Source organism: Pyrus communis, chromosome 8 (genome assembly GCF_963583255.1).
Source record: "Pyrus communis chromosome 8, drPyrComm1.1, whole genome shotgun sequence".
In the NCBI taxonomy this organism is placed as follows: Eukaryota; Viridiplantae; Streptophyta; class Magnoliopsida; order Rosales; family Rosaceae; genus Pyrus; species Pyrus communis.
Window position 1 is genome coordinate 24,118,227 of NC_084810.1, and position 23,694 is coordinate 24,141,920.

At 39.2% G+C, this 23,694-nt stretch overlaps 3 protein-coding genes across 5 annotated transcripts; 2 read left to right on the plus strand and 1 right to left on the minus strand.

Annotated features, from left to right (window-relative positions):
- Window positions 1-2,360: 2,360 nt before the first annotated feature.
- LOC137742262 (laccase-3-like) lies at window positions 2,361-4,481 on the plus strand. Its single transcript, XM_068482081.1, has 5 exons — window positions 2,361-2,459; window positions 2,575-2,726; window positions 2,863-3,236; window positions 3,316-4,263; window positions 4,351-4,481. The coding sequence occupies exons 1-5, from the start codon at window positions 2,361-2,363 to the stop codon at window positions 4,479-4,481; spliced, it is 1,704 nt and encodes a 567-aa protein (XP_068338182.1).
- A 14,263-nt stretch (window positions 4,482-18,744) lies between these two features.
- LOC137742263 (laccase-3-like) lies at window positions 18,745-21,114 on the plus strand. 2 transcript variants are annotated; one of them, XM_068482083.1, is made up of 5 exons: window positions 18,745-18,847; window positions 18,963-19,114; window positions 19,251-19,624; window positions 19,705-20,652; window positions 20,740-21,114. In XM_068482083.1, exons 1-5 carry the CDS (start codon window positions 18,749-18,751, stop codon window positions 20,868-20,870), a joined length of 1,704 nt encoding a protein of 567 aa, XP_068338184.1. In that variant the 5' UTR covers window positions 18,745-18,748; the 3' UTR covers window positions 20,871-21,114. The 2 variants fall into 2 exon arrangements, with proteins under 2 accessions (XP_068338184.1, XP_068338183.1); XM_068482082.1 differs by having other exon boundaries at window positions 19,705-21,114.
- Window positions 21,115-21,247: 133 nt separating this feature from the next.
- Window positions 21,248-23,178, minus strand: LOC137742264 (SWR1 complex subunit 6-like). 2 transcript variants are annotated; one of them, XM_068482085.1, is made up of 4 exons: window positions 22,685-23,178; window positions 22,473-22,572; window positions 21,771-21,877; window positions 21,248-21,652 (listed from the first exon to the last, which is right to left on the minus strand). In XM_068482085.1, exons 1-4 carry the CDS (start codon window positions 22,787-22,789, stop codon window positions 21,494-21,496), a joined length of 471 nt encoding a protein of 156 aa, XP_068338186.1. In that variant the 5' UTR covers window positions 22,790-23,178; the 3' UTR covers window positions 21,248-21,493. The 2 variants fall into 2 exon arrangements, with proteins under 2 accessions (XP_068338186.1, XP_068338185.1); XM_068482084.1 differs by having other exon boundaries at window positions 21,248-21,697.
- Between the last annotated feature and the right edge of the window lie 516 nt (window positions 23,179-23,694).

Sequence of the window (23,694 nt, forward strand, 5' to 3'; positions counted from 1 at the left end):
AAATAAAAAAGTGCTTTCTAGAAAAGAAAATGTCTAAGTATATATTTTTTTAATTCAAAAGAACGTTTAACTTTTTTGGTCAAACATGGCTCCTAGTTACATCTCATAAGAACATTTCTAATTGGCTGGGAGCCTCCAAGACAGGTCTTCTTGGTACATTGAATATCTGGACGGTGCCTGCTTCATCTCAAATCAATAAGAATTAATTAACACAAGATTAACTACTCTTCATGCGAATTAGTGCCTTGATTGATGCTTTAAACAAATACTATACACTAAAAAAACCATCAAAGAAATATTCAAAACACTTAAAATAAACAAATATGCCGGATCCTTTTCCTAAGGATCTGGGATCTTGTAATTGTGTTCATTAATTGTACATCGTGTTGTCAGAAATCATTTAAAATTTAAAATTTAAAATTCAAATATAATAATACTTAACGAAAACTGACCGCATAATATATGATAAATGGACACGATTGCTAGATCTCTAGGATACTTAAGAAAAGGATCCAGCAAGGATCATTTTCCATAAAAATTGTACATACACTTTGAAAGTGTCAGCTGACTTCGCTTTTTTATTATTTTTATTATTATTATTTTTTTTAATTTTTTTTTTAAGGGGTATAGTCCGCTATCTTCGCTTTCGAACATATTATTTTTAATCCTTTTGGTTTTCTAACAAATCTTACTTTTCAATTGTTTGTTTTGTAGACTAATCACCCGTAGAAGAGTAATTTTATACTTACTATATTTTTTTATATCACATTTGTACTACCTCTCTAATATAAGTAAGGCTCACTTGGAGTTCTATGATGGCTGATAATTTATTACACGACATGTTAACCTAACACGAGACGACACAAAAGTAACAAATTTCGGGTCAACCTGTTAACAATTCGGATTGTTATCGGGTTAGTAGTTAAACCCGATATCGTTTGCTGGATCAGATATTCGATGTGATAATTTCTTACACAATTCGTTGACGGATCGGGTAACTTGTTTAGAATCCGTTAAAATAACAGGTTTCACACGACACGATATGTTAAAATAACAAGTTTGACACAAAAACAACAAGCACTAACCATTTGCCAGGTCTAGTTCAATCTCCATTAGAAAAGCGGTACAAATATTGTATGAAAAATATAGTAAAACTATCATTTTTGCCCGTAAATACATTTCTTAGTAAATTTACCCGTTAAAGTATATATATTTCGTTGGGTACTCGATCATAAATTATACGTAATGCAACAAAAATGATTCTTTTCTTCTTCTTCTTCCTCCCTACCGTATCAAACCAAAATTCAGCCCCCATTTAACAGTCCCTAGATAATTTATAGGTTTTGAAAAGCACAAGTGAAATAGCAAAAATAATTGGGTGAACGAGTCAATTTAGAATGCTTCAAAATGCCTTGGCTGACAAGGCATGATAGATGATGGACAAGTGGTGGTGTGATTCGCTTGCCAAGGATCGAGATGATGAAGTACAAAATAAGAACGACAATAAAAATTTCTTGTCTTGTTAGACAGTTTAATATATTACGTTATTAGCTTCAGTCTAAATTAAGGATATAACGAAGGGGGTGGACATGTGGCACCGCATTTTTAACATAAATTTTGACACACATTTTTATGGGGCGTACCCTGTAATGTACTTGACGATTCGAACTGTCTATCTTTTAGGTCATCCCTCAAATATAGCGTATACTAAAAATCACCCACATCTGAAACCATATAACTGTTGGTTTAAGCGCTTAGTGTTTTTTTTGTAGAACAATATTTGTCAGTTTCCTTCACTACAAATGAATGTCTTAATGGGTTTGAACTTGTCTAATTTTTACAAGTATGATCTATGAATGATTTTTTTTAAAAGATAGATGGTTCAGATTGTTAAAATACATTATGAAGTGAACCTCAGAAAAACGTGTCAAAAATTGTGTAAAAAAATCGTACCACAGATCCGCTACCAACAACAAAATAGTACACTCGACCGTTAATAGTTAACATTTTCTGACCACGAAGCTTTTCAATTGCTCGCATCAAGTAAAGCATCACTCTCAATCCCTTCATAGATTTAGTGAAGGCTTATGACCTTAGCTCAATCCCTAATAAAATAAGGCACTAATAAGAGTCACCAAACCTTTGAGATGCTTAGCATTTTTTTAACAGTTGACTGAGGAGGGATTAGTTGTTTCTTTTGTTTGTGTCCGGTCCGTTGTGTGTGTGTTTTTTTAGGGCTTATCCGGGGGCAGTTGCTCTGGGGAAAATTAATTTTTGGTCTTCCCTTTCCCGCTTAATCCAGAAATATATAAATAGGTCTTCCCTTACAAGTCTAAGCTCACACTACCAACAACAAAGCAATGGAGGCCTCCAAACTTACCCTTCTGCTTGGCCTTCTTGCCTTCCTCACTTTCTTAGCTTCCTTCTCTGCTGCAGAAGATCACTTCCATGAATTCGTTGTACGTATTCATTCATTTCGTATAAATATAGTCGTCTTTGTATTCGCGTCCATGTTCATATTTGTGTACTCGTATTCGTAACGCCTTTGTTTTGCGCGTGGAAATTTCGAAATAGGTTGAAGCGAGGCCGGTGAGGAGGCTGTGCAGAACCCACAGCAGAATCACAGTCAATGGCCAGTTCCCAGGACCAACTTTGGAAGTCAGAAATGGAGATTCCGTTGCCGTCAAAGTTACCAACATAGCAAAATACAACATCACCATCCACTGGTATACATTCATCATAATTTACAATGCGTCTGAATTTTCCGCTGCTAATAAACTAAATCGTGGTTTATATACGGTTTAATGTTTGTCTAGTGTCCGTGCCAAGTTTATGTAATGCTTACTGTTATGTATCTTTCAGGCATGGACTGAAGCAGCAGAACAATCCATGGGCTGATGGTCCGGAATACGTCACACAGTGCCCTATCCAACCAGGAGCTACCTACACATACAGGTTCACAATCACAGACCAAGAGGGCACTTTGTGGTGGCATGCTCATAGCAGATGGCTCAGAGCCACTGTCTACGGAGCCCTCATAATCTACCCTAGATTGGGTTCTCCCTACCCCTTCCCGATGCCAAAACGTGAAGTTCCCCTTCTTCTTGGGGAATGGTTTGATCGAAACCCCCAAGATGTCATGAGGCTTGCAGCTTTCACAGGAGGAGCACCCAATGTCTCTAATGCATACACCATTAACGGCCAGCCTGGTGATCTTTACGGATGTTCCAAAAAAGGTTTGCTAAATTCCACTTGCTTAAATATGCAAAAATAAAACGATGTATAATGTGCTGACATAAAAAAATGGCGATGCAGAAACCATTCGAATTCCAGTCGTATCGGGCGAGTCACTTCTCCTGAGAGTCATCAACTCCGCACTCAATCAAGAACTCTTCTTTACCGTTGCCAATCACCAACTGACTGTTGTGGGTGCTGACGCATCTTACACAAAACCTCTCACAACCAGAGTTATCATGATAGGCCCTGGCCAAACAACCGATGTTCTGCTTACTGCTGATCAGGGCCCTGCTCGGTACTACATGGCTGCTCGTGCCTATCAGACTGACCTGAATGTACCCTTCGACAATACCACCACCACTGCTATCCTTGATTACAAGAATGCTGCTTCTTCAAATCAAGGTTTAGCACCAGTATTTCCTACATTGCCAGCTTACAACGACACAGCAACTGCTACTGCATACACTGCTCAGATAAAGAGCCCATCCCAGGTCAAAGTCCCCACACAGATTGACGAGAACCTGTTTTTCACTGTGGGTTTAGGACTTTATAACTGCACAGTTCCCAACAGCCCCCGGTGTCAAGGACCAAACAACACCCGCTTTGCAGCTAGCATGAACAATGTTTCCTTTGTATTACCAAGAACCAACTCCTTAATGCAAGCTGCCTACTATGGTGTCCCCGGTGTCTTCACCACAGACTTTCCACCTGTTCCTCTTGTGCAATTCAATTATACCGGAAATGTACCCCGGGGGCTATGGTCACCTCGTCGTGGAACTAAGCTCTACAAGTTGAAGTATGGTGCTAATGTACAAATAGTGTTTCAGGACACAAATATTGTGACTACTGACGACCATCCTATGCATCTTCACGGGTACCATTTCTACGTGATTGGATCAGGATTTGGAAACTACAACCCCAGCACAGATCCAGCGAGATTCAACCTCATTGACCCGCCACAGAGGAATACCATCGGAACAGGTCCAGGAGGATGGGTAGCTATACGATTTAAGGCTGATAATCCAGGTAACATGTTAATCTCTTATACTAAGCTTTCTTCTAACCTATATTTGTTCACTATTTTGATATCTTTCTACTTCTTGATCCAATTAGGTGTCTGGCTGATGCACTGTCACTTAGATTCACATCTCTCCTTGGGTTTGGCTATGGCTTTTCTAGTAGAGAACGGAAACGGACCATTACAGTCTGTAATTCCTCCTCCACCAGATCTACCCCGATGCTAAATTACCAGGAGAAGACCACACCAGTAGTTGGATTTCACTATTGAAATTGCAAGACTTGCTGTTATCTTGCATTCTTAATTATTATGTATTGGTTAGGTTGAATTTGTCAGTGAGTTCCCATTGTGATTTTTTTTCCCGTAACGAGTCAAGGGTTGGACAATGCTCCAACAAAGCAGTTCAGTTGTCATGTTATGATTTGTTTCCGAATTCAAGGAAAGGAATAAAATATTTGAAACAGTTCAGATTGCATATCTTATTCATTCCGGCTTTCAGATATGAAGGAAACACAACATGAGATAAACCTAGCTTATATGTGGTGAGATGGTGCTACAGGGGAGCCGCTTGAACTAGGGAGCATGGGGTCACTTTCAACCGACGCACGTAACCATCAATAGAGACCAATTAATAAAACTCTACTAAAATGATCGAATTTGGAAAAAAAAGATAGTGAATTCGGATTCAGCACGTCGAAAAACCTAAGGAGGGACCTTGGGTTCCCCCACACGCCGCTATGGGGTGGCTGCCTGGGTTATCACACGCCACTTCACGCGCCAAGATGGGTCATCGAAAAATTTGCAGGCGCTGCCGTGGACGGCGGAGTAACGTGCACTCCATATAAGGATCCGTCCCCAAAAATTACAATTTTTTTATAATTTTAAAATGTAAAATTACGAAAATACCCTTGGAGGCAAATACGTTGACTTTTGTTGACCGCCTTATCGTGTCATGTAAGACTCTTTTCCTTGGCATATCCTCATAGTTCTCGTCACTACAAACATATGGGCTTAAACGGAACATAATTTAGAATTATAACGAATGAGTTATTAACGAACGAAGTCGAGGACAAAATGGTCATTTGACCATAAATTTGGAAGGCTCCAGATTTTGTTGGAGCATCAATCTAGTGCCACGTGTGTGGCCAAGATAGAAGGATGAGACAAGAAATGAGGGAATGAGAGTGATGGACGGAGGAGAGAAAGAGGAAATGAGAGAAAGGAAGAGGGACTGCCCAATCAGGGAGAGAAGGGAAAAATAGTGAACCAATGAGAAAAGAAAGAAAGGAGGGAAGGAAGAGAAAAAACATGCACCGGATCCCCTTGACCTGTTTCGACCTGCGACTCGACCCGATTCCTGCAGCGATTTTTTACGCCATTTCCGGCGTTTCTCCGGCGAATCACGGGGAACCATTGGAGGTCATGACATAGCCGGAGTTGGCTGAAAAAGGTGTCTGAAAATGGCCAAATAGCCACGATTTCGAAATCCAAAACGCACAGTGCTCCATCCCGAGGGTTTCCCTACGTTCTCAAGTGATTAACACCTAACGCTACCCTAATCAAACACTAACACACTATCTAGGGGTTCTATGAGGGCTTACCTTGGCCAAAGATGGTGGAAACTCACCAGAGAAGGGTTGCATAGTGCAGAGCAAGAAATCAGCTTAGGGGAGGTATTTCTTTTTCAATCATGGGTCTCACAAAGGTCATGGGGGATAACGGGGTGCTCTTATGGTTGTTGGGTGGTTGAGGGATCGGGGAGAGAGAGTGACAAAGAGATGAGAAAGGAAGAGAGTGATGAGGGAGATGGTTCAAGAGAGTTCATCGGGAAAGAAATAAGAGAAAAGAGAGAGAGAATCGGGGAACCAAAAAGTAGGGATGGGCCCCACATGCTCACCAACCAAGGGAAGAAAGGACGAAAAGCAAAACTATCTCGTAAACATAAAATTACCAAAATACCCTTAATGCATCGAATTCCATAAAATTCACGTTTTAGCCCCAAATTCAACTCCCCATATACCCACACATTCCTAATGACGAGTACTACAAGGATACACCAAGGAAACGAATCTCATATGACACAACAAGGCGGTCAACAAAAGTCAACATTTTTCACCTTTGATGGTATTTTCGTAAATTCACACATTCAAAATTATAAAAGCCATAAAATTAGGGACAAGTTATTACATGTATAATGTGTTTGCATATACTTGCATGCGGTTGTCACTAGGGGTGAGTTTGGAAAAACCAAATACCGAATCGAAACCGAAAAAATCCGAACTGAAAAAAATAATCGAACCGAAGTAAAAAAACAGAACCGAACCGAAAGTTATTGTTTTGGTTTCAGTTTAGGTGATTCAAAAACCAAACCACCGAATTAAATATAATTAAGTTTATTTATTTTTTTTAATATTTGAGTGTTTATATTCCAAACCCAATTTAAGTTTACACCCAAGTTTTAAGATTTTGTTTTAGACCAACCATCAACCCATAATCCAAGTCATATTTCTTGTTCCCACCCAACCTTTTTCTTTCTTCCATTTTTTTCTCCCCATCCGACCCTCTGCTTTCTTTCCTTTTTTTTCTCCCCACCCGACCCTCCCTGTATCTTCTTTCTCTTTGTTTCTTCTTGCATCTTCTTTCTCTTTGTCTTTTTTTCTTCCTTTACTTTCTTCAAAATGGAAAAAACTGTAAGCAAAATTGTAGAGCATATACCAATTTTCAAATTAAAAAAAAAAAAAAAGGTTTTATAAAAAAACCAAACTGAACCGAAACGAAATCGAGCCGAAAAAAACCAAACCGAAATTAAACCTAATCGAATAAACCCAGAAAAAAATTAAACCAAACCGAAATTTCGGTTTGGTTTCGGTTTTGGCAAAAAACCTAACCAATTGAAATCGAACCCACCTTTAGTTGTCACTGCTCTGGAGGGCAGTAATGACACGCGCAACCCTGATATCCTTCATATACTAAGGTAGGCACGTGCTAGCAGACACCCGAAGGTGACGAAGCTATACTAACATGCATGAGAACAAAGAATATAAATAAAATATATAAATTTAAATATAAAGAATATGCAATTGAGGAACATGTTCAGAGCAGACAACTAATCTAGGACACTACAAGAAATAATAAAATTGCATGAACAAGGGATGGGTTCGCACCAAGAGGATTTGAAGATGTCGATGCGGGAGTGTCTTGACGTTGGGATTGTACGTCTCGATTATAAGTCCTGAGGGGGCACAAAACAAAACATTAAAGGGTTTTGGGTCAGTCAATTGGGCCAACGTCGAGTCCCAAAGGCCGGGTTGGGGTTGTGTTTTTAGGCTTGGCCCGTTTCTCGCTGGGGATTAAGACCAGAGCCTTTATAGCTACGGTTGACAACAAACCAACTCCCTAGGGCACGATCTAAGTATCAAAATGAAGAGTGAGACGAGGGGAAAAGTTCCATACCTGAAACTCACCGTGAAGTGGCTGGAGTCGGCCGGGTTTTGACTCAAAAGCCCTAGGGTTTGCCGGAGTTGGGTTTTCTTATTTTTCCTCGTCGGGGGGTTGATGAGGTGGTAGAGGGTGGTGGTGCACGGTGTTGTCTCCATCGTCATTTAACTCTAAAAGGGTGTGTGTGTGGGTGTTAGTAGTTCAGGGAGAGGGAGAAATATATGTGAGAGGGAGATAAAAGTGATTGTGAGCTAAGAGAGAGTAATGCGGGGAGAATAGAGGAAAGAGATGGGGGTTAGGGGAGTTGCCACGTGGCAGCCAGAGAAAGGATAAGAGTTAAAAGGAATCCAAAACAGGAGATCCGGATTGGGTAAGGAATAAGGGCATAAATGTAATTTCATATTTCTTGTAAAAAAATGAAAATTACAATTCTTTTGGGGGTAGGGTTTCACAATCTACCCCCTTTAAAAAAATTTCATCCCCGAAATTCTAATCTCAAATAAACAAATACGGATACTGAATCCTCATATGTTCTTCTAATTCCCGTGTCGCTTCCTCGACTGCATGATTCCCCCACAACACTTTCACTAATGGGATGACTTTGTTCCTCAGTGTTTCATCATGTCGATCGATGATCGCCACGAATTCCTCAACATAGCTCGCATCCTGACTGAGCTCTAATGGTTCTGGCTGAATGACATGGGAGGGATTCAGTACATACTTTCGAAGCATGGAGACATGGAAAACATCGTGAATCTACGACAATTCTGGTGGTAGCTTTAATTTGCAAGCAACTGCACCAATCCTCTATGTGACCTGGTAGGGGCCAACATATCGAGGACTTAGCTTGCCTTGCTTACCAAAATGAACCACACCCTTCCTAGGTGACAACTTCAGAAAGACAAAGTCTCCAATCTCATACTCACGATCCCTGGAATGTCGATCAATGATGTTCTTTTGCCGATCTTGTGCCGTTTTCAGATTCCTCTTAATCAACTGGATGTTAGTGTTAGTGGTGTCAACAATTTTTGGTCCCACTAACACTTATTCATCAACCTCTGTCCAACATAACGGTGTCTAGCACGCTTTCCTGTACAGTGCCTCAAAAGGTGTCAAGTCGATACTGGAATAATAGTTGTTGTTGTAGGCAAATCGATCAATGGTAAGTTGATATCCCAACTACCCTTCCATTGAAGAATAGACACTCTCAACATGTCCTCCAAAGTTTAAATCATCTTTTCAGATTGACCATCGGTTTATGGATGATAAACAGTGTTATACAACAACTGAGTATTAATGGCATTATGGAACACTCTCCAAAACTGAAAGTGAATCTTGGATCTCTGTCCAAGACAATGGTGATAGGTACATTGTGGAGTTTAACAATATTATCGATGAACAACTTTGCCAACTTCTCAAGTGTGTAGGTTTGTCGAACAGGTAAGAAGTGAGCAGTCTTGGTAAGTCAATCCACAATCACCCAAATGCCATAAAACCTCGATTGTGTCAACGGAAAACCACCTCCTCTGCCTCAAATTCACCTCATGCTAGATGAAAACATACTTTAAACTCTTATGATGCGACACAAGTAATGTCGCCAGATTTTTAGAGCAATGACCACTGCTCCGAGTTCCAGATCATGAGTGGGGTAGTTTCTCTCGTGATTCTTAAGCTGCCTGGAAGCATAGGTGATGACTTTCCTATTTGCATTAAAACATAACCCAATCCTGATAAGGATCTATCACTGTAGATTTCAAACTCACCGCCATCGTCTGGAAGAGCAAGGACGGGGGCGTGAGTAAGACATTGTGTTGAGCTCCTGAAAACTCCATTCACAATTCTCATCCTATTCAAATTTGACCCCCTTCTGGGTCAACTTAGTAAGAGGCAGAGCGATAGCTGAGAAGTCCTGCACAAAACATCTGTAATATACAGCTAGTCCCAGAAAGCTCCTCACTTCCGTAACATTCCTCAGTTACTCCCATGTAGACACTGCCGAAATCTTCTGAAGATCCACACTAATTCCTTTAGCAGAAACCACATGTTTGAGGAAGCTGATCTGGTCTAGCCAAAACTAACACTTATTGAACTTTGCATACAGATGGTTCTTCCTCAACCTTTCCAACACCAACTTCAAATGTTTCATGTGCTCAACATTACTCTTGGAGTATATCAAGATGTAATCAATGAATACAATTACAAACCGGTCAAGATACCGTCTGAAAACTCTATACATCAAATCCATGAATGTTGCAGGTGCGTTGGATAATCCAAAAGGCATGACACAGAACTCATAGTGCCTATACCAAGTGCGGAAAGTAGTATTCGACACCTCTTTGTTTCGGATCAGTAGCTGGTGATAACCCGAACGAAGATCAATCTTAGAGAACACCTGAGCACCCCTTAGTTGGTCAAACAGATCATCAATCCTGGGTAGGGGATAACGGTTCTTCACTATCACCCGGTTAAGTTGCATGTAGTTGATGCAAAGTCTCGTCAACCCATCATTTTTTCTGACAAAGAGTACAAGAGTGTCCCGGGGTGACATGCTATGCTAGATGTAACATTTATCCACAAGCTCCTGAAGTTGAATCTTCAAGTCCCTTAACTTTGCCGGTGTCATTTGGTAAGGTACCAAGGAGATAGGGTTGGTACTTGGAAGTAAATCAATAGTAAATTCAATTTCCCTCATAGGTGGTAACCCTGGCAAGCCCTCAGAAAAACATCGGTAAATTCATTCACCACTGGCATATCTTCTGCACACAGAGAGGGTTAATCTTGTGTGACAACGTGAGCTAAGAATTCCTCACAACCCTTCTGCAGTAACTTTGTCGTCTGGATGGCAGAAATGATATTATTCTGAAGGATTCGTCGCTCACACTGAAACGTGATCAATGGTCATCCAAGTCGATCAAAGGTCACAAATTTCTCCCTACATCCGACATAGACATTGTTCCTAAATAACCAATCCATTCCAAGAATGACATTGAACTCCACAAGTTTGAAGGGAATCAAATTGGCTTCCATAAGTTCCCTTTCAACAATTACTGGGCAATCTCTATACTCACATTCTGCATAGAATAGGTCTCCATATGGCACTTGTATAAACATATCATATCCAAGTGAGGTAGGTTGCTGGTTAACCACCCGTGCAAATTGTCAAGATATGAAAGAGTAAGTAGCACCTGGATCAATTAGAACACGAGACTAATTACCAAAAATGAGTAACATACTAGTAATGACTCTGGGATCCTACTACGCCTCCTGCTGAGTCATGGCGTTGATACACCCATGAGCCTGACGTCCCGATCCATTGTTACGGCCGTCACGAGTCATAGGACCCTGGTTGTTACGGCCCGCTCTGTTCCCCTAAGCACGACTGCTCGAAGCTACTCTTATAATAGGAAAACTGATGGAAATGAGTTGAATACAAATGAGACTTTTATAATAGGAAAACTAATGGAAATGAATTGAATACATGATGGAGAATACATTAAGCAATAGATCTATTAATTCAGAGAACAAACAAAGAGCCTCGGGCAAGATTTCACCTTGTTTGGCAAGGTTGAACTTCTTGTAGTTACTTTTCTTTGAGATTACAAGGTTTATACGCTAAAAAGGGATGGATGGTAAACAAGTTTGCACAAGGGAATCGATACTACGCCACCAAGGGAGGTAGCAGAGCTTTAAACTAGACAAAAGATGGCTTTTGTAAGGAATAATCCTGAAAAGATTGAGATCTGGGTTGATAACAATGTTTGGATGCAAATCTGGCTTGAGAGCAGTGTTTGTATGTTTGTTTGTTTGATTGGTTGAGTGTCCTTGTCTCTGAGGCCTCTTCTTCCTTTTATAGGCAAATTAGCCCGTTTGCTGTAGCTTTGTTTTTACCCGAAAGCAACTGGAGGGTAGTGAGTCATTAACTTTTTACTTGTATCTTTGACCTTCAATGAAGATTTGCAGTCCCGTCCATGGTAGGCACCAACTTCATAAAGAAACTATCATTTAGGTCAGTATCACATGGATCATATCTCCTACTTCAATTTTTAGTCAGTAAAACTTGCTACAAAAATTATGAACAACAATTGTTGGCATGTTGATACATTGCATAATGCATAACTGGAATGTACTAGTGTTGGATTCACAGAACTAAGGGCAATCATTATTTCTCCAATCGTAAGTGTCTGGTTCTTGTTCAATTTTTGAAGAGGATAGCATTCATTTCTATTTTTTTATACATGTTCTTGCACACCATACCATGGTCTTGTTTTGTTTTGTGCCTCTTTTTCGCCTCTGCTAATAGTTTCTAGAACTGATTCAAGATTTATCAATGGTGTCAGGTCATTTTGAAGGAGTATCCTATTGTTCGAAAGAAAACTCGGTATGAAACTGTCTTGCATTGTTTTACAACTAATATGTATTTTATTGATGGTGACTTGGAGAATTTGATTCCATGAAGTTACCCTGTGTCAATAACACCTTACTTATCTATTTGAATTTTCTCATTTCCTTCTGTAATATAAATTTTATTCTGCTTGTACCAAATTTAGGTGAAAGAAAGGGAAGCGATGTTAGGTTCTCTAAGCAGAGATTTCACAATTTTGGTGACCTAATCATCTTTTTACTTGTACTTGCATATATAAACAATCAAGAAACATTACAGGAACTTGTAATTAGGAATTAGGCAACAAGATATTGAGGCAACCATGAACCAAGAAATCAAAATAGTCATAAATAAATGCCTCAAAATAATAAATGAAACCATCATTAACCAAGGCAGCCATGAAGTAGGGAATTAGATGTTGTCATGAATCAAGGCAACAATCACCGATGCTAACATTAGGGGCTAGGTTGAGGCAATTTTCTTCCCCGTACAGCAAATATTCCCAGTAAATGATATAGGTATAAATGTTAAGATAATTAAGTTTGAATCCAAGTAGACTAACCTGGCTCTAATACCAAATGTAGAAACTATAAATTGTTAGTCTTCAACAAGGATCACAAACAACATATCTTACATATAACATTACAAGAGCTAGCATTAAAAAAAAAAAATCGACCATACCTAAGAACCCATCTGTCCAGCAACAAAGACAGCAGCAACACCAATTGAAAGACCTGGTGCAGGCTGTGTTTACTGGTAACACATAAGAATTCTTCTACTCACTCAAGACCTTATGTTCCAATGGTGATAGAACCCTGATTACAGAACGTTTTCTTTGTGAGCAGGGAATCCCTTATTATTGTTGGATAGTGGCCAAATTAGGCTAGGAAACAAAACAATATTGATGAGGGAACATCATGATGAGGATTATGTTTCCTTGTTTTGTGGCTTGATTTGTTCCTTATTTTGTGGCTTGATTTGTTCCTTGTTTTGTGGCTTTTTCAAAGCCATAATTATTTGGCTTTCGGGTGGAAGAAAGGAGGAGAAGAAAAGGGGCTGATTTTTATTTAAATGCTTGCCGAGGGAGAAGGTTTGGAAGAGGGAAAGCATCCAAAGAGATGGTGAGAGCATTTGGCTCTACCATGGGCACGGGTGAGAGAAATCAAGAGAGTTAGAGTGAAAGATCTCTTGTGAAAGAACTCTTGGGGTAGAGTGAGGCTCTTGGGAAAATTTTGTGAGTGGGTGTACAAGGGATATGGGATTGGGTTATGTCGATTTAACTCATGTGTAACTTGTACTGTTTTTCTCATAGTGAAGAGCAATATCTCTCCGAGGACGTAGGTAGGTTTTTGCCGAACCTCGTAAATTTCTCGGTGTCTTTATTTCTCATATTTTAAACTATTCAACTGTGGGTTTGTATGTTGGTGAAGATAATCAGCCAAGGCACAACAAACTGAACTTCTCCAACTTCCATCTATCATGACGATTGGATAGCAACTGCTATGAACTGCAGCAATCACGTCCCATATCCCTTAATTCTAGGAGATCGGTTATTGACATGGCCATGACTCCTAATTGGTTTAAACCCACGTTTAGGTATCCTTATCATGATATGTATAAGTTCAAAACCTAACAAGCAAATGTAAGGAGACTTATCGAGAGGAAGTCTCTTCTTAGTCGGATGATTTATCTATCCACACAGAACGCTTCTACTTCACTGAAAGAAAATCTCGAGGCCAATGGAACAACAACTGACCCCAAAGTCCCCTCAGAACTTAAGAGTTTGCTTGAGCGCTATGCAAAAATGTTGGGATTCACACTTGATGATGCTATAGGAGCGGTTTTGGGGGTCTCTAGTGGCCTAAAGTCATTTGAGGTAGTATTGCACCACCAGTTTTAATCTGTACTCATTTTGGCATTATTCTCTCCATATATTTGTGATGTTAAAAGAAAAATGAAAAACTTGAACTTTTGTGAATCCCCTTATTTATTTTGAAATTTGAAAGAAGTAAAGCCAGAAAAGTTTATTAATCAAAAGATTTGCTTAATTCCTGCGAAGATTTGTACCCACTTGGATATGGGTGAGAGCACCCATAACTTGACGGTGTATCAGACGACTTTGATTGACTGGATAAATTAACAGGTCTTTGGTGCGGACTTGATTGACTGGATAAATTAACTTGTTTTATTTTTTCGCGGTTTTGTGCCGGCAGTGGTTCTGTTAGCGTTTGTGCTGTAATTTTCTTGTTGGGCAGTGTACACAGGCTTGTAACTTTAGTAATTTTCATAGGCACAAAATTTTGGACTTCCAAGTTTTGTTTTCTGGTATTTCATCTCATAATTTGTCAAGCATTTTGTGAAATGTAGTTGATCAAAGTATTGGTTCTTTCGTTCATGTCGCTTCATGTGATTTAGAGTCTTATTTGTTTTTTTGTGATTGTGAGTCAGATTAATGAAGCGTATTGATGATAAAAGTGACAAAATGTATTGCCGGTGATAATTTAGGGCTCGTCTGAAGTTGTTTTTTTTCAAAAGACAATTATAGTTAGAAGTAGTGCCAGTAAAAACACTTCTATTAGGAATAAATGGAAAGTTTTAATAAAAAAAACAAGTGCTTTCTACCGTTTGGTACGTGGGATGGGACGGAACAGAGTGGGACAAGGCGTTCCGTCCCACGTTTGGTGTGCCTAAAACGAGTGGAACGAGCTGTTCCACGGGACGAGTTTTGGGTGAATTTTTGTTCCACCTCACCCCCCTGGAACGACTCGTTTCACATCCGTGGAACACAAAATTATAACATTTCCGTCTCCTTCTTCTTCCTCCTTGTTTCCATCCAAGGGCATCTTTGCTCCCGCTCCATTCCGTTCCGTCCTGTCCCGTCCCGTCCCGTCCCATTCCGTTCCGTTCCGTCCCGTCCCGTCTGCATACCAAACGATACCGAAAAGCACCAGGTGTTTTTTTTTTTTTTTTTTTAATTCAAAAGCACTTTTAACCATTTTTGTCAAACATAGTTCTAAGCATTTTTGGTGATATTAAAATAGTTGAAAGTGTTTTTTGTGAAATGTTTTTTAACCCAATACTTAGTAAAAATACAAGTAAACTTTAGAAAAACACTTGAACTGCTTCATACAAGAAGCATATAACTAGCTTCTTGTAAGAAGCACAAAACTAGTGCTTCTTGCAAGGAGCACTTTAAGTGGTTTTGGAATTCAGAAATATTTTTTCTAAAAGAGTTTTCTATCATTTTATAAACACTTCTAAACATTCCATAAAAACGCATTGGTGATTTGAAAGCATTTTTGTTTATTTTTCCATACACGTGCTTAGTTTAGTGGACTCAGTCTAAACTTTTGTACAGACCGTGAGTTCAAATCCATGAACAACGGTCAAACAACAATATGAGTAGCTCGTGTGACATGGGGAGGATGCGTGTTTGATTGTTTTGTCATGTCCCGGTCTAGGTTTAAGATTAGGAACCAAAAAATTATGAAATATGATATGATTTCTCCAAAGTTGGTTGGCAGACTACCTAAATTCCTAATTACATCTCGTAAGAACATTTCTAATTGGCTGGGAGCCTCCAAGACAGATCTTCTTGATACATTGAAAATCTGGACAGTACCTGCTTCATCTCAAATCAATAAGAATTAACTAACACAAGATTAACTACTCTTCATGCGAATTAGTGCCTTGATTGATGTTTTAAACAAATACTACACTTTGAAAAAAAAAAACATCAAAGAAATATTCAAGCACTTTTGAAAAATAACTACCATCACAGAAATACTCGTACACCTTGACAAAAAGCCATCATAGAAATGTTCATACACTTTGGAAGTGTCAACTGACTTCGCTTTCGAACATATTATTTTTAATCCTTTTGGTTTGCTAACAAGTCTTACTTTTCAATGGTTTGTTTTGTAGACTAATCACTCGTAGAAGAGTAATTCTATACTTACTATATTTTTTATATCATATTTGTACTACATCTCTAATATAAGTAAAGCCCACCCATGGTCGGCCCAGGTCCAGTGCTGACAAGGCGACCGTCCGAGGCCTCAAATTATTAGGGTGGTAAATATGTTTTCATAAGAGTATAAATTTATAAAATTTGGTTCAATGACAAAGAAGTTCAACTAGAATTGGTGGTTTTGTTATTTGAAATTAATGAGTAGGTCTTGGGTTCAAAACACGTTGTGTGTTTATTTGTTTTTCAATTTTTACAAATTTCGTTTCATTAGAGTATAAATATATATAATTTGGCTAAATGATCAAGAAGTTTAATAGAATCAATGGTTTTGTTGTTTAAAATTAACGAGAGGTCCTAAGTTCGAAATGCTAAGTGCATGTTTATTCTTTTCAATTTTTACGAATTTTTGTTTGGTTGTTAATTTATTTTTAATTAATAGCTAGGAGCTATGTGGGTTGTTCTTTTTAAACATTTGTTCCTAATCTTCCACAAAGAGTAATGCGTTGACCAAATTTTTAGACCAAATTTGCAAATCATTTAACGTGTCATCAAAAAATTTAATTTAGTACCAATTTATTACTTATACATATCAATTAAAGACTCAAAAATATCATTATTTTTTTAGTCCCATATTGACAAGGTTAGTAAATAAAAAAAACACCTCACGATTTATACAAAAACACTTTAAAAATTCAGATGGAAAACAAAACTCATATCTATCTACTTGTAAACTCAGAGTTTTTTTTTTTTTTTTTTTTTTGGTTCCTTCTCACGATACAAAATAAATTAGTTTTTCCTTGTTTCTAAATTATTAAGTTTGAAGTGTTTTTCTAAGTATAATTTTATCGATGTCTTACATGTAAAAACAAATAATTTTCTTATATAAAGTGAGGACACATTTTTTTACATCGCCCCGGGCCTCAAAAATCTCTAGACCGGCCATGGGCCCACCAACACGTGGAATTTTATGATGATTGACAATTTATTGCATGACACGTTAACCTAACACGGAAAGACACAATTGTAACAGGTTTCGGATCAACACGTTAACGATTCAGGTTGTTATCGGGTTACTAGTTAAGAACCCGATATCATTTGCCGGATCAGATATGCGACATGACAATTTCTTGCATGACTCGTTGACAAATCTGGTCACTTGTTTAAAATCCGTTACGATAACGGGTTTGACACGACACGATCCTTTAAGATAACATGTTTGACACGAAAACGACAAACACTAACTGTTTGCCAAGTCTAGTCCAATCTCTATTAGAAAAGTGTCACAAATTTTGTATGAAAGATATAGTAAAAATAGCATTTTTGCCCGTAATTACATCTTCTAGTAAGTTTGCCCATTGGAGTATATATTTCGTTGAGTACTCGATCGTAGATTATACATAAACGAGTTAATTGGTTTTCAATATGACCAAGTCGTTAGAAACCCTAATTATTCAGTGAAGATGGTGGAGGTGATGATAGGAGCAAGAAACTTCCTACTTCCATAGATGGACCCTCCTCCTCTTCCTAGGGTGGAAGTTTGTTGCATCAAATTCATAACGGAAAAACTAAACTAATGCAACAAAAATTATTTTTTCTTCTTCTTCCTCCCTACCAAATCAAACCAAAACTCAACCCCCCATTTAACTGTCCCTATATAATTTATAGGTTTTGAAAAGCAAAAGTGAAATAGCAAAAAAAAAATTGGGTGAATGAGTCAATTTAGAATGCTTCAAAATGTCTTGGCTCACAAGGCATGATAGATGATGGACAAGTGGTGGTGTGATTCACTTGCCACGGAGGGATATGATGAAGTATGAAATAGGAACGACAATAAAAATTTCTTATATTGCTGGACCGTCTAAGATATTACGTTGTTTGCACCAGTCTAAATTGAGAATATAACAAGGGGGGAGAATTTGTGGCATCATTTTTTTTACACAACTGGACACGTTTTTGTGAAGCCCACTCCTTACTGTATTTTGACGATTTAAACAGTCTATCTTTTAGGTCTTCCCTCAAATATCGCGTCTACTCTAAAACCATATAACTGTTGGATTAAGCGTTTAGTGCTTTTTGTAGAACAATATTCAACTGTTTCCTTCACTACAAATGAATGTCTTAATGATATTGAACTTGTCTAATTTTTTACAAGCATAATCTGTGAATGATGCTCTAAAAGATAGAAGATTAAGATCGTTAAAATATATTACAGAGTGAACTCCACTAAAAGGCATAAAAATTTATGTAAAAAAATGATGTCACAGATTCGCCTCCAATAATAAAATAGTACACTCGACCATCAATAATTAACATTTTCCGACCACGGAGCTTTTCGATTGCTCGCATCAAGTAAAGCATAACTCTCAATCCCTTCATAGATTTGGTCATGGCTTATGACCTTAAGCTCAATCCCTAATAAATCAAGGCACTAATAAGAATCACCAAACCTTTGAGATGCTAACATTTAACACTTGACCGAGGAGGGCATAGTGGGTGAACCAAATCCCCTTTTTGGGTGGACTAATAGTCCTAAAAGATCTTCAGTGTCCAATGTTGACCTTGAAACCTAATTTACATGGGTAATTTCTCAAAATATTAAATTAAATTAAAATTAATATTTGTTCTTCCCTTTCCCGCTTAATCCAGAAATATATAAATAGGTCCTCCCTCACAAGTCTAAGTTCACACTATCACCAGCAAAGCAATGGAGGCCTCCAAACTTACCCTTCTGCTTGGCCTTCTTGCCTTCCTCACTTCCTTAGCTTCCTTCTCAGCTGCAGAATTTCACTTCCATGAATTCATCGTACGTATTCATTCATTTTGTATGCATACAGTAGTCTTCGTATTCGCGTTCATGTTCATATTTGTGTATTCGTATTCATAACACCTGTGTTTTGTGCGTGGAAATTTCGAAATAGGTTGAAGCGAGGCCGGTGAGGAGGTTGTGCAGAACCCACAGCACAATCACAGTCAATGGCCAGTTCCCGGGTCCAACTTTGGAAGTCAGAAATGGAGATTCCGTTGCCGTCACAGTTACCAACAGAGCAAGATACAACGTCACCATCCACTGGTATTCATTCATCATAATTTACGATGCTTCTGAATATTCCGCTGCTAATAAACTAAATCGTGGTTTATATACGGTTTAATGTTTGTCTAGTATCCGTGCCAAGTTTATGTACTGCTTATTGTTCTGTATCTTTCAGGCATGGACTGAGGCAGCTGAACAATCCATGGGCAGATGGTCCGGAATACGTCACACAGTGCCCTATCCAACCAGGAGCTACCTACACATACAGGTTCACAATCATAGACCAAGAGGGCACTTTGTGGTGGCATGCTCACAGCAGATGGCTCAGAGCCACTGTCTATGGAGCCCTCATAATCTACCCTAGATTGGGTGTTCCCTACCCCTTCCCAATGCCAAAACGAGAAGTTCCCATTCTTCTCGGGGAATGGTTTGATCGAGACCCCCAAGATGTCATGAGGCTTGCGGCTTTCACAGGAGGAGCACCCAATGTCTCCGATGCATACACCATTAATGGCCAGCCTGGTGATCTTTACAGATGTTCCAGAAAAGGTTTGCTAAATTCCACTTGCTTAAATATGCAAAATAAAACGATGCATAATGCGTTGACATAAAAAAAAATGGCGATGCAGAAACCATTCGAATTCCAGTCGTATCAGGCGAGTCACTTCTCCTGAGAATCATCAACTCTGCACTCAATCAAGAACTCTTCTTTACCGTTGCCAACCACCAACTGACTGTTGTGGGCGCTGATGCATCTTACACAAAACCTTTCGCAACCAGAGTTATCATGTTAGGCCCTGGCCAAACAACCGATGCTCTGCTTACTGCTGATCAGCGCCCTGCTCGGTACTACATGGCTGCTCGTGCCTATCAGACTGCCCAGAATGCGCCCTTCGACAATACCACCACCACTGCTATCCTTGAGTACAAGAATGCTGCTTCTTCAAATCAAGGTTTAGCACCAGTATTTCCTGCATTGCCAGCTTACAATGACACAGCAACTGCTACTGCATACACTGCCCAGATAAGGAGCCCATCCCGGGTCAGAGTCCCCACGCAGATTGACGAGTACCTGTTTTTCACAGTGGGTTTAGGACTTTATAACTGCACAGTTCCCAACAGCCCTCGGTGTCAAGGACCAAACAACACCCGCTTTGCAGCTAGCATGAACAATGTTTCCTTTGTATTACCAAGAACTAACTCCTTAATGCAAGCTGCCTACTATGGTGTACCCGGTGTCTTCACCACAGACTTTCCACCTATTCCTCCTGTGCAATTCAATTATACTGGAAATGTGCCCCGGGGGCTATGGTCACCTCGTCGTGGAACTAAGCTCTACAGGTTGAAGTATGGTGCTAATGTACAAATAGTGCTTCAGGACACAAATATTGTGACTATTGAGGAGCATCCTATGCATCTTCATGGGTACCATTTCTACGTGATTGGATCAGGATTTGGAAACTACAACCCCAGCACAGATCCAGCGAGATTCAACCTCTTTGACCCGCCACAGAGAAATACTATCGGAACACCTCCAGGGGGATGGGTAGCTATACGATTTAAGGCTGATAATCCAGGTAACATGCTAATCTCGTATCCTAAGCTTTCGTCTAACCTATATTTGTTCACTATTTTGATATCTTTCTACTTCTTGACCAAATTAGGTGTCTGGCTGATGCACTGTCACTTAGATTCACATCTCTTCCTGGGTTTGGCTATGGCTTTTCTAGTCGAGAACGGAATCGAACCATTACAATCTGTAATTCCCCCTCCACCAGATCTACCCCGATGCTAAATTACCAGCAGAAGATGGCACTCGCAGTTGGATTTCACTATTGAAATTGCAAGATTTGCTGTTATCTTGCATTCTTAGATTTATTATGTATTGGTTAGGTTGAATTTGTCAGTGAGTTCCCACTGTGATTTCTTTTCCCGTATGGAGTCAAGAGTTGGACAATGCTCCAACAAAGCAGTAAAGTTGTCATGTTATGATTTGATTCCGAATTCAAGGAAAGGAATATAAGATTTGAAACAGTTCAGATTGCGTATCTTATTCATTCCGGCTTTCAGATGATGAGTTGATAGCTCAAAATATGAAGGAAACACATCATGAGATCAACCTAGCTTCTATGTGGTGAGATGGTGCTAACTTCCCCAGAAGGTGCACCATGCAGTCTGCATAAAACCGTTCTAGAAATAAACTACGGCAACTCTTATGGTGAACAAGCTCCAGGAATGACGAGATATTAGTGTAAATGACGGTACAACTACTTCTCAGGGAGACTAGAACCAAAACAACAATATAAACAAGATTACAGTAACTACTAACAACACAGTAAATGATAGTTTATGGATTATCAACATGTGTCAGCATAAAGTTCACTAAAGTTACGTATGTTGGTTCAAACCACTCACCAATCAGGCAACAAACTTCAGACATCGAGTATCATTGTGTATATTCTGGCAACGACCCGAGCAGAAGCGCACCCCACACCTCACACATGTGTAGGTGGCAGCAGAACCACAAACAGTGCAGAAATGGCGACGGGAGGTGGAGCTTCGTGGTCCCACTGCTGCCTTCAAATAGGAAGGAACATAAGGAGGCAAGGAGTCGAGATTTGCCTGTTTCGATGAGAAAAATTATATAAGGAAAGACACGGTCCTAAAAGAATACATGCAGAAAAATCCCTGTTACCTCATGTACAAGCTCCAGGAATGTTCTTGGGGCCTTCTTGGCCTCGAGAGCTTTTGCCTGCCGGGTTTTACGCTTGGTGCCCTTAGACTGCTTCTTTGTTATAAACACTGCAGCAGCAGTTCAAATTGTTATTTCTTTTCCTTCATACCATGCCTAAACAAGAATTCTTGAACAGCGAACAACCAGAGCTATTTCTCGCTACATCAAAAAATTTCCATTAATGAAAGATGTAAATCCATTGGAAAATAAAATATACGCATGTTGGATGATAATTGCAGAAGGAATTTCCCAAACGTTTAGTTATTACTTTAACCAAATTCGACTGGAACGGAAAAACAATATCCCTCTAAGACTTAGACTACCTAAGCTACAATTGCCTTCGATAGACAACTTACTGAAATAACTTCAAGTGATGAGAGAGAGGGAAAGAGAGGTTGATCAGAATCTCTTCCGTTCTTACATACCGTTTGATGGCCATACTTAAACACCATAGCTAATAACTTAACGAGCATTTCCCAACCAGAAAGGCTTAAAATGCATATATTGACATCACAATGCACTTCGGTTTCAGATGCAAAATCATTCAACAGAATCTAAATCCCACTGTCTAATACAAGGTAATAACTTGTTTATGAAAACAAATACGAAAATAAAAAACCAACAAGAACAGGGTGGTTAAAGAGAAGTTCCATGAAAAATTACCATCATCATCGTCAAGAGAAGCTTCATCATCGTCGTTAACTTCTACCCTCTCCAAACCAGCATTATCATTTTCCAAAGCTTCAAGCCGAGCAAGGGCAGCCTAAAACACCAACCAGCATAACCCTCAACTCTAATATACTTATACAAATTCACAGAAAAAAAAAAAAAAAAAAAACACCGAAACATATAAATACATTTGTGTTTGTATATACCTGCGTGCGGTTGTCACTGCTCTGCAGGGCAGCAGTCATTTTCGAAGCAACCCTTCGAGTTCGACTCGACATTCGGCGCAATGGGTTGGACCCATCGTCGTCCATTGCTGCAGGAAGAAGTTGAAAGGTCTCCTTTTCGAAAATTCGAGTGATGGAAAATCGATAGCAATGGCTTTCGATCAAGAAAGCATGATTGGAATGAGTAAAACCTTTCTGGGTCGGATTAATCTGGTGCTCACTGTGAGTGGCTCAGCTAAAGTCGTCGACTTTTATGACATTAAGATTTGGGTAGTCGCTGACTTCGCAAAACATATCGAATATACAGAAAGAAAATTGTATCACCGAAGCTGTATCGAGAGAGAGAGAGGCGTTACTGCACAACAATGGAGGACATTGCAGAGAGTGGAGGTCCTGGAGGACTGGGGGGTGGAAGAAAGTGAGAGATTTGGGCTTAGGACTCCAATCGAAAGTAGTTTCTTTGTTATGATTGGTAACTGGACCTTGGAATTGGTAAACATATGCCCAATATTAGCAAATCCAGACAATTTGTATAATTATTCACCCAAAGATTTGATCAGCACATTCAGAATCTAAATTTATTATTGCTGTTATTTGTTTGACACGTACAAGGTTGTAGCTTAAGAGGTGCGGTATTTGAGTATACTTTCTCCCATTATCGCTTGAATAAATACATGATGACTTCCATCATAATGTTCATGGTTTCATTGGATGTATCTTTAATTGCAGTAAGAATTAGTTATCGATACTCTTAAAAAACTAATGATTCATATTATTGGGATCTGGCGCGAAGAACAAAGTGTCGGCTGTCGACTACCTAATGCACTCCCGTTTTTCTTTATTGAGCGTATTGTGAGATTGTTGTATGCCACTAAAGCTCAAGGAAAAATTTTATAAGACGATAATAAGGCCAGCAATGCTTTATGACATGAAATCTTAGGTGGTCAAAAAGCAACATATGCAGAAAATTAGTGTAGCGAAGATGAGAATGC